The following is an 11,161-nucleotide window of genomic DNA, read 5'->3' on the forward strand; positions in this document are numbered from 1 at the left end:
AATGTAGCCACTGGGCGACAGCTGTCCGATTTCGTGGGCCAATAACTCAGACCTTCATGTTTCAACTCTCAGGCCTAAACGGGTAGACCAGCTACTATATGCTACCCAGGAAAATGACCAAAATACATACTTCGATACATACACATTTTTACAAGGTACTAAAAAGTGCCTGTCCCCATACACACAACTTAGCAAATGTCCTGCCAATTCGGAAAGCTGACCTGACTACTTCTTGCTCACCTCACTAACTGTCCAAGTGTGTTCAGACACACCTCTCCTGGAGGAGCCACATCCTGTCTGAATTGGAAGCAGTGCAAAGATGTAATGAATCTCACCCTGGCTGCGAACACCGCGAAGCTAGAGCTGAAGATTCACTGTGGGCAGAGAAAAGAGTGAGAAAAGCGACCTAGGAGTAAGGTCCTGAAGAAAAACCCAGTGAGGCAGGCGCGCACAGGGTTATGAAGAATTACAAGCGCCTGGTGTTGGCTCAGATGTATAGGAAAAAAGGTCGTGGAGGCCAAACGACTCCTGCTGGTCTCAACCCCGTACTGCCTGGGGCGACTAGCTTTTAAACGCCTTTCTGGGCGGTCAGCTACCAAGGGTCTGAAGACCTGGTGTATGCAGCGGAGGGGCAAGCTGCCTGGGCCACTTACACGGATGTAGGTGCCTACCACGGGGACATAGGGCTGGAGCTGCAGAATTCGCTTATACTGGTTGGGAGGGTGGGAGTATCCACTGTGGCTAGTTCACACTCTGCCTCCCCTCCCCAACAAGCACCAGGGTGCGAGCCTCAACCCTAAATAGGCAAGTGTATGATCTTTTTACTCTGGACACAACTGATTATGGTTCTCAATGTGTACCGAGGACACCTCCCTGGGCGCAAAACACGCCACACACGCACACGCACACGCACACACACACACACACACACACACACGAAGATGCATTGGGGCTGTTGCCAGAGAGATAACGAAGACTGATCGTCGAAGGGGGTGTTCACACTTGCTGGCAAACACCTCGATTCCCACCCGCATTACTCAGCATTCCTGAACTAGGGAGCCTTGAGCTTCCAAGGGACGGAAACAATCTCTAGAGAAGTGACTGGACGTGAAGAAAAGATGCCGGGAGTTTAGGAAGAGATGGGCTTGCATCTCCAGTACCGGATGCGGCGAAAATTCCTTCGGGCGCGTGTGGAAAATCTGAGTTCTAGGATCAACTAGCGCGGCACCGCCTTGGGCTCTGTAGAAGGTGCGCTCACCTACCTGGTCCCAAGGATCCATTTTCCCACTCGCCAGAAGGTTTTGGCTTAGTGACCTGACTCAGACCTTCTTTAGGCTAAATGCAGGGCCCTTCTGGAACCCCAGGTTCCTGAGTCTACGAGGGGAGGAGCAGGTGAGGGCGGGGGGGGGCGGCCTTCGTTTCCCCAGCGCAAGGCGGCGTCCCGTTCCCGCCCGTGCCGGCCCCATCAGGGTTCTGCCATGGCTCCCCACTCACCGGCTCCGGCCACCTGATTCGGCTCCCGGACCTCGGCCGCCCGAGCCTCCTGACTTGCCCGCCCACCGGCCTCGCTTTCCAGTGCCCGCAGCCTCCCTCTGAAGTGCATGGACCCGGGGCGGTGACCGGGAGTGGGGTGGGAGGCCAGGCTGGGGCGCAGGCAAGAGCGGCCGGGCCTCCCGGCGCGGGAGGGAAAGGGCGCCCCCTCTCCTCTCCGGAACGTGTCAATGCTTTGCACTTGGGGACAGCATGCGGCTAGGGGGTCCTTCCCCAAGGCCCCGGGACCCGGGCGCCCCCTGCCTCAGGCCCTTACGGCGGGTCAGATCGGTCCTCTGCGCTTTCCAGCCCTCGCCCAGGCAGCGGCGGGCGCGGGCGGCGAGGTGGGGGCCAGGCCAGGGGGAGGGGTCTCGAGGCCCGCTGGCCCGTCATTGGTTAATATTTTATTCTGTTGACATGTTTTCTTACTGCTGAGGCTTCCGACACCTTCTCCCCGGCCTCCCCTCCCGTCCAGAGCTTGGCCTGAGCTGTCAAAACCCCGCCCCCGGAGACCCACAATTGGTCCAAAAAGCGTAAAATCAGCAATCAAGGGGGGCCTGGCTCGTTAGCGCAGGGGATCCGAACAGGGCAGGACATGTGAGATAGTCACAGTTTTCCAGAGATCAGGACAAGATCTAACCAGTCGCGCGTGGTCCCCGGCGCCGGAGCCGGCCAAGCCAGCCCAGCCCAGCCCAGCCCAGCCCCGCGCAGCACCCCCTCCGCCCCCGCGTCCAGAGCCCCGCGCCCCTTGAGGTGCGCGGGACGGGGAGCCGGGAGAAGCCGCTGCCGCGCCCGCCGCCCGGGCCGTCCGTCCTCCGCGCGCGCCGCCGCCCGGGCCGGGGGTCCGAGGCGCGCGCCCCCGGCCCCGGCCCCGGCTCCCAGGAGCCTGGGCCGGATGTCCCGATGAGAGAGCCGGCGCTGGCAGCCAGCGCCATGGCTTACCACCCGTTCCACGCGCCACGGCCCGCCGACTTCCCCATGTCCGCCTTCCTGGCGGCAGCGCAGCCCTCCTTCTTCCCGGCGCTAGCGCTGCCGCCCGGCGCGCTAGCCAAGCCTCTGCCGGACCCGGGCCTAGCGGGGGCGGCGGCCGCGGCAGCAGCGGCGGCGGCGGCGGCCGAGGCGGGGCTGCACGTCTCGGCACTCGGCCCGCACCCGCCCGCCGCGCATCTGCGCTCGCTCAAGAGCCTGGAACCCGAGGACGAGGTGGAGGACGACCCCAAGGTGACGCTGGAGGCCAAGGAGCTGTGGGACCAGTTCCACAAGCTGGGCACCGAGATGGTCATCACCAAGTCCGGGAGGTAGGACGGGCCGGGCGGCCAACGGCTGGGCGGGCGGGCTCGGGGACCGCACAGCACCCACCACCGCTGGGCCGATGCTCTCTCGGATTGCCCCCGCTCCGGCCCTGGCGCCACACTCCTCTCCACAGACAAGCAAGCTGACTTTTTTTTTTTTTTCGTTTGGCTCCGGAGCGAATTAAAAAAGAAAAAGAAAAGCAAACATCTCTCGATTGAAATAAAACGAAAACACGTTCCTAAAGAATAGTCCCAACCGTTCTGAGTCTCAAAGCCCCGGAGACTCTGGCGGGTCTCCACAGCCCCTTGCAGTCTCACTTTTTTTTTTTTCCGTCTCCTGGACGGTCTGGAAGTTCCTAAGAAAAGGGACCTTTCCCGGATTCTCCGCTCCGATCACCAGAGTCCATAGTGGGACTAGCATCCCGCCTCCTGCTAGCTCCAGGCTGACCACTTGGTTCCGGCAGAGTTGTTGAGCCCACAGCTAGGCCTTGGAGAGATTCTTGCTTGTCCTTGGAGCTTGGAGCACTGGACCAGCCACCTCTTGAGGCCTTAAAGCCAGAAGAAAAATAAAATCCCCAATCTTCCCAGCACATCAGTCTCTGAAAGTCCAGGCCTCAGGTTCACCCTGTTCCCCCGAAATTCTAGGCTAGGGTTCCCTGATTAAGCCTCTAAATCGTTTCCCCCAGACAAAGACCTTGCTAAACTCCTGTCCCAAGAGTTTGTTTCCTCTCAACGAATTTCAAGGCAATTCAGAAAAGCCCAGCGTATCTCTAAAGGGCCTAGTTTCCTTTCCTGGGCATCAACCCTCATCTCAGATCAGAGTGGAGGAAAGGTCTCCAGACTGAGTGCAAAACGCATCAAAGCTTTATAAAACAGGCTCTGGCCGGCAGAAATAGGATGTCTAGGGAGTAAGAAGCACAGGTTGGGTCTTTCCGGGTAGCAGTAGGAACACAGCACAAGTGGAGGACATTGTGACAAACGTAGATAGGGAAGCTTCAGGTGGGATGTCGCGTCGTTGTCGGGAAGGTAAAGGGACAAAGAAGAGCCGGGTCCCAATGGCATGTCCCCCTTCCCTCCCTCCGAGGCGGATGTTCCCCCCCTTCAAGGTGCGAGTCAGCGGCCTGGACAAGAAAGCCAAATACATCCTACTAATGGACATCGTGGCTGCTGATGACTGCCGCTATAAGTTTCACAACTCCCGCTGGATGGTGGCAGGCAAAGCTGACCCTGAGATGCCTAAACGCATGTACATCCACCCGGACAGTCCGGCCACAGGGGAACAGTGGATGGCCAAGCCTGTGGCCTTCCACAAACTGAAGCTGACCAACAACATTTCTGACAAGCATGGCTTTGTGAGTGTGGGCAGGTTGGGAAGGTGTTGAGAGCCTGGGCCCCCACAGTCGAGTGGGTGGAAGGAAGCTAGAGGATTTCTAGAGGGGATCATTAGTTGAGCCCCCTCCCCCAGTGCCCCTGTCTGTGGCCCAGGCAAACTGGGCCTAGGCTTCCAGAGCCCTGTTCTGCAAGCCTGAGGAAAAGTATGTCGACTGTTTGTGGAAAGCTCCGGGGGGGGGGGGGGTTGCTCTCAATCTCAGTTCTTTTCTGAAAGAATTTTGAGAGCCCCCTCCTAGAATCAAGGGTAAAGCAGGCACTGTAAGGAATGGGTCAAGCCGCCCGGGTCTTGTGGAGGTCACCCTGCTAAGGACTTGGAGATATGCAGCTTGGACACCTGCCTGTCTCCTGTAGCTAACCCTTACCCTATGGTGAGGGAATCCAGACATTAAATCTGCTCTCCTCCGGCCTTCTGGAGATCTCTGCTCTATTAAGGCAGATGTCCAGCCAGGGAACGTAATGAGGAACTCCTCATTTCTACCTGAGCCAAGTTCCTAGCAAATGATGGGGGGTTCCTTGGACAAAGAGAACCTCCCAGTGTATTATAGCCATTCCTCAAGCACCCCTCCACACACACTTTTTTTCCCTTGTATCTCAGGACCCAGAAATGCTAGGGGACAGTGAAGTCAAAGAACGGAGGCGGTGTTATTTGTCTCTTTCCGTTTTGTTTCATTTCTTTTTCCAACTGGGCAGCGACAAAGAAAGAAAGAATAGCTGTGAAGAAGGGAGGGGGGAAGCATGAGAAAATATAAAATGAAGTGCAGGTGAACCAACAAAAAAATGAGAGAGAGAGAGAGAGAGAGAGAGAGAGAGAGAGAGAGAGAGAGAGAGAGAGCTGTCGGTTCAATAGCACGGAACTGCTGGCTGAATCCTTGCTCCTCACAGACCATCCTGAACTCCATGCACAAGTACCAGCCGCGCTTCCACATTGTGCGAGCCAATGACATCTTGAAGCTCCCATACAGCACCTTCCGCACCTATGTCTTCCCAGAGACTGACTTCATCGCTGTCACTGCCTACCAGAATGACAAGGTGTGCTGTGGGAGTGGGGAGTGGACTTGGCCCCTACCTCCCCTCTGTCTCTATCCCCCCAACATTTGCAGACACCAACCCTCCATTCAAACCCACCTGATAGCAGCAGCATTGCAGAGAGCTTCAAGAACTCACCACCCACTCAGATTCAGAAGAGCAGCACCCACATAAATCCCCCGGGTTCCCACTCATACCCACACAGACACACATACTCCCCCGAGGCACTCAACACAGCTGGGCCATAGTTGGAGTGGAGATGTTTACTTAGCAATTAGTAGAGACTCAGGCTCCCGCTGACATTTTTACATTTTATTCCTTCATTTCTTGGCTCAGGACTGGGAATCTAAATGAAAAGAGGGCGCCTGGGGCAATCTGCCCAAGCTCTACAGATGCTAGGAACTCAGGGTCCAAATTTTATTCTCCAAGGGAGCCAAAGAGTGGGACAGGTGGCACAGCCCTGGCGAGCTCCTCTAAGCCACTTGTCTGGGTCCATCCAGGCCCTAGGCCCTTTGGGGGAGGCTGAGAGAATTCTCCTTTAGGTGAAATGGTCTCATAGATCTCCATGGATTAAATGAGAGGGTCCCAGTGTCTTTGGTTGTGTCTTTGTAAACCAGGGGTCTGCCTGGCCAGGTACATTGTATGGAGTGTCTTAGCTCTATGTGGAAGCAAGTGAATTCGTTGAATTCTATACAAGCTTGTTTGTTTATTTTTAATTTTTTTTGCGAACTTGCCCTTCTGGGCCTGTGAGTGGTTCAATGACTTGACTTTGCCTAGACCTGCGGACTTGGGTGTGCGGGCACTGTGTTTGTCTGTGTTCAGTGAGGAATAGTTTAACCTTTGTGACTACGTGAGCCTTTTTGCTTGCTCTGGCCTGTGTGTACGTGTTGAGGGATTATTTCTTGAATAAGGCTTTTGGAGATGCAGAGATCCCGTCATTTTCCTAGATGCTTGCCTGCCAGCCTCACCTCTCTGCGTACTATCCCAGGCGGGTGGCACGACCCCACCCCCAACCCCGGCTCTCTACTGTGTAGCTTGTAGCTGCTGACCTCGGGGTGCCCCCGGCCAGCTTTGAAGAATCAGGTCTTGACTTAGTACTGCTTCCTCGGCCCCACAGATTACACAGCTGAAGATCGACAACAACCCCTTTGCCAAGGGCTTCCGGGACACTGGGAACGGCCGTCGGGAGAAAAGGTGAGACAGGAGCCGATGGCCTGTTGCGCGTACCCCTGGTCGCAGGAAGCAGGGAGGATGCAATGGTGGCTGACCGCTCCCTCTGCTCGCCCACAGGAAGCAGCTAACGCTGCCCACTCTCCGTTTGTATGAGGAGCACTGTAAGCCTGAACGTGATGGCGCTGAATCCGATGCCTCGTCCTGCGACCCTCCGCCTGCGCGAGAACCACTGCCCTCCCCCAGCGCAGCGCCCAGCCCTCTGCGCCTGCACCGGGCCCGAGGTGAGCGGCATAGTTGATCCGAGTCTGGAGGGAAGGACCAAGGAAGTGTCTCCTTAGGGTGCGCCTTAAAGTCGGTCTTTTGCTCAGCTAATCTCAAAGTCCTGGATAAAAGTTACCGGAATGTGGCTAGGACTTCCAAACTGGTACTCCCATATAAGGACTTTCCCTGGCAGCCAGGACATTTGGTAGAATTTTGAGCTGGACCCCTTGTGGGATATGTGGTCGGAAATAAGCTTTCTCCTCCAGGGCTCGTTTTCTTCCAGTGTAAGAATGGGGTCTTGATTTATGTGACCTGCAGCTGCCCCTAGAAGCTCTCCCAACTTGACCTTCCTAACAGCTGGTCTGTCTAAAGTAGCGGTGACCAGGTCCAGGTTCCCAGGGACTGGGCGCCACGTCGGTCTCCGGCGGCGTCCGGATAACCCGTGATCCCTCCCTCCCTCTCTGTAGCGGAGGAGAAGCCGGGCGCAGCCGACAGCGATCCTGAGCCGGAGCGACCGGGCGAGGAGCGCTCCGCAGCGTCCCTGGGCCGCAGCCCTTCGCGGGATGCCAGCCCCGCTCGCTTGACCGAACCCGAACGTTCCCGGGAGCGGCGCAGCCCGGAGAGGGGCAGCAAGGAACCGACGGAGGGCGGTGGGGACGGCCCGTTTAGCCTGCGGAGCCTGGAGAAGGAGCGTGCTGAGGCCCGGAGGAAGGACGAGGGGCGCAAGGACGTGGGTGAGGGCAAGGAGTCCAGCCTGGCGCCGCTGGTGGTGCAGACAGACAGTGCGTCCCCCCTGGGTGCGGGCCATCTGCCCGGCCTGGCCTTCTCCAGCCACCTGCATGGGCAGCAGTTCTTTGGGCCGCTGGGAGCTGGCCAGCCCCTCTTCCTGCACCCAGGACAATTCGCCATGGGCCCCGGAGCCTTCTCCGCCATGGGCATGGGTCATCTGCTAGCCTCGGTGGCAGGCGGCGGTGGCAGTAGCGGAGGCGCCGCGCCTGGAACCGCGACGGGGCTGGACGCAGGCGGGCTGGGTCCCGCAGCCAGCGCAGCAAGCACCGCGGCTCCCTTCCCGTTCCACCTCTCCCAGCATATGCTGGCATCTCAGGTAAGGCCTGTGATTTGCCGGCAGCCGAAGGAGGGGGGCGCAGCGGCTTGTTGGTGGCTGAGGTGCGCGGGAGAACTTGAGAGAGGTTATAGGTACTCAGATCCTCCGAGAAACCAAAACCTATAGGCAGGAAAGCCATCTAGACCTGAAAGGTTAAAACTGCCCACGATCTAACCAAGACATTGTTTCTGAGCCCTGTGTGACCTTAAGAATGTTCCTCGTCCTCTCTGGACCTGTTTGCTCCTCTATAACCCCAGCAAGAAGTGAGAGAGCACATTTCAAAAACTCTTCTGAATGACCAATGAGGGTTGCTCCTGGGTTTTATGGGGTTCACTTTTCTGGTCTTAGGAAATTTTTGAGAAAGAAAAATCTTTATCTCATGATTGGCTCTGAAAAACTGTAGGCTGGACGAACGAAGGAGGGAATTTTGAGTTATTTTCTGGACAGTTGACTCCCCAAATGACTCACCTCTCAGATATTCCTGGCCCCTATGAGGTCCTCTAGGACCACTTGTCTAGTGACAAGTGACAAGACTGGTCTTTGCCCTACTCCGAGTCCCTAACTCTCCCGCCACATCCAGGGAAGGGGCCTTAGCTCCCCCACAACCTCCTACTGAAATTCTAAATTCCCAGGGGAGAGTTTATGAAACTGTGGCCAGAGGCATAAGGAGATCGGATGCGCACAGCAACCTCTTTAGTTACTTGGGTGGAATATTCCCTGCGGAAAGATTTGGAATCCCTTCATTCGGTTTCTTCCCTCTGAGGTTTCTGGCAAATTGAACCCTTGAGATCATATCTCCAGGGAAGGAAAACAGGAGTTTAGATTTTTTTTTTTTTGAGAAAATGGCTTTGGTTCAGAAGTGAATATGTGTGTAAGGGGGAGTCTGAAATGAGTTTTGAACAGAGCTTATCATCTGGGTCTGTGTAATGCCTGTGATACACGAATCCCCATGACTCTGGGCTGGAGGGTTGAGCTGCAGCTCTGGCTTTCTATGGATGTGAATGCCTCTTTCCCAATAAACCATAGTCATTACAGAGGACATGGGGAAGCCTGGGGCTTCTGGCCTGGTCAATAGGCAGAAATCCAGGGAAAGAGTACCCCAGAACTCATGAGAAATCAATTGGTATAATTGTTAGGTGATAAGGCCATAGTTGTATGTCAGGTAAAGCCAAATTTTGGGAAAGTTGACGTTTCCTCCCCTCCTTCCAACCTGAGGTGCCAGGTCTGAAGTACACAGTGGGGCTTGCAAGCATTTCTATTCCTACAGACTAAGCTGCTTCTTGGGCTCTCCCTGTTTGAACCAGGACTTGGGCTTCCTCTGTCTCTAGCACTGTTGGGGGTGGAGGGGTATCACCCATTCCACAGGCACACATTCTAGAATATAAGCCATTATCTCGAAGGTCAAACTGTAGCAATCGGGGCCTTATGAACTGAGTGTCCTGTGTCCAGGGTGTCCTGGCTGCTCTGCTATCCACCAGTAAAGCCTGCATTCCGTCCTCAGCTGCCACAGAAGTCCTGCCAGTTCTCTGTCAAACGTTCAGGCCAGTTTATGAACTGGTTGTCACTTGTGACTTGATCCCAGCTGAGGCAGGAGACCCCTGGACAGGCGAGCAAGCAAGAGACTTGATCATCCTGTTTTCTAAGCCTGTGTTTCTAAGGCATGGAAGAACTGCTGTCCTAAATGAGCAGGACCTCATATGACAGTCCCAGCTGCCTGCTTGCCACCTGGCCCCATGCCTGTCTTGGTTTTTCTCTCTAGGCCCATACTAGTTCAGCCAACTGCTGCTTATTCCCTTATCCCTACTGCACCAAACAGCACAGAGCAGGGAGACACCAGGCCTTTGCATCTCACCCTAGGTGATGGACACACTCACTGGATTTGGCCCTGGCACGCTGGCTCATTTATCTCCTCATGTGAGCATGAGGTTTTATAGCTATGTGAATTCTGGCTTTATAGCCTAAAGGTGTAAGGCAAAGGTTATCTGCAGTATTCAGGCTACCACCTTTAAAGACACTTCGGACAGATGTCTAACCCTTCTTGCCTTCTGTTTCTTCCAGGGAATCCCAATGCCCACTTTCGGAGGCCTCTTTCCCTACCCGTACACTTACATGGCAGCAGCCGCCGCCGCCGCCTCCGCTTTNCCCGCCACCAGCGCTGCAGCTGCCGCCGCAGCAGCCGCTGGTTCATTATCACGGAGCCCATTTCTGGGCAGTGCCCGGCCCCGCCTGCGCTTCAGCCCTTACCAGATCCCTGTCACCATCCCACCTAGCACTAGCCTCCTTACCACCGGGCTGGCGGCGGAGGGCTCCAAGGGCGGAAATAGCCGTGAGCCCAGTCCACTGCCTGAGCTGGCTCTCCGAAAAGTGGGGGGCCCATCCCGCGGGGCCCTATCGCCCAGCGGCTCAGCCAAAGAGGTGGCCAGTGAACTGCAGAGCATCCAGAGACTGGTGAGTGGGCTAGAGAGTCAGCGAGCCCTCTCCCCCGGCCGGGAGTCGCCCAAGTGAGGGGCTGCTTGGCTGCTGCGCTGCCACACGAGCCTCCCGGGCTGGGCTCTCTGCCTCGGCTGTCTGGGACGTGTACAGCACAGAATGGGTATTTATTTAAATAAAGAAGCAAAAGCAGGCTTCAGCGGTCAGAATAGAGCCTCGCGTGGCAGGTCGGGGATCTGGGCCGCTACCCTGGGGTCTAAATGAGGAGTCAGTCTATCCGGAACACAAGTCACTCTGGAGTCCCTGGATTTGATGCAAATTTCTGTTCGAGAGTCAACTACCAGGGTACCTCCTTCTTTCAACACTGTGGGGGTGGCCTCTTTCCAGCGGTCCCTTTGGAAGCCAAAAGGTGCATAGGGTAGAGGTGTTCCTTCGGAAAGCATCCCAGGATCCCTGGCCTTGGGCTTGAATGTCGTTGAGAAACTGGTGTGGAGGATGCTGGAACCTGGGGAGCCTGAAGTCAGCGTAGACTTGAGCTAGGAGGAGTCCTGTCCGCTTGGTCTTCCCACCTCTACCCCACAAAAGACAGGCGCCATTCCTACGTCCACTTCTGGATCAGCGGAGGAAGTTGCACTTCTTCTTTGAGTCCCCAGGGGGCAAAAGATATTTATGAAATAAATGGTAATTTGTGTAAATAAGCTTTAAGGTTCCCAGAAGATACAAATTCGTATTAATTTATTCGAAGGTGTACATTGCTGTGTACATATATTTAGAGATTAACTCATAGCATTTAATTTTTTTCATTTTACATGAGCATCTATATTGTACAGGGCCCCAGGATCCTTGGCTGCTGGGGAAGGGGGAGGCACCGAACCCCAGGGAAGGCCCACCCTGCGGACCCCTCAGCCTCTGCACCCCGGTTTTGCCCGCCCGGCCCACGGGCCCCACCTCA

General features: G+C 56.0%; 1 protein-coding gene across 1 annotated transcript; it reads left to right on the top strand.

Moving 5' to 3' along the window:
* Positions 1-1,941: 1,941 nt before the first annotated feature.
* On the top strand, positions 1,942-10,908 carry Tbx2 (T-box transcription factor 2). Its single transcript, XM_021176853.1, has 7 exons — positions 1,942-2,828; positions 3,907-4,174; positions 5,097-5,243; positions 6,358-6,434; positions 6,531-6,694; positions 7,142-7,779; positions 9,838-10,908. Exons 1-7 carry the CDS (start codon positions 2,434-2,436, stop codon positions 10,282-10,284), a joined length of 2,136 nt encoding a protein of 711 aa, XP_021032512.1. The 5' UTR covers positions 1,942-2,433; the 3' UTR covers positions 10,285-10,908.
* Positions 10,909-11,161: the final 253 nt, after the last annotated feature.

The sequence above is a fragment of the Mus caroli genome, chromosome 11, assembly GCF_900094665.2.
Source record: "Mus caroli chromosome 11, CAROLI_EIJ_v1.1, whole genome shotgun sequence".
NCBI lineage: Eukaryota > Metazoa > Chordata > Mammalia > Rodentia > Muridae > Mus > Mus caroli.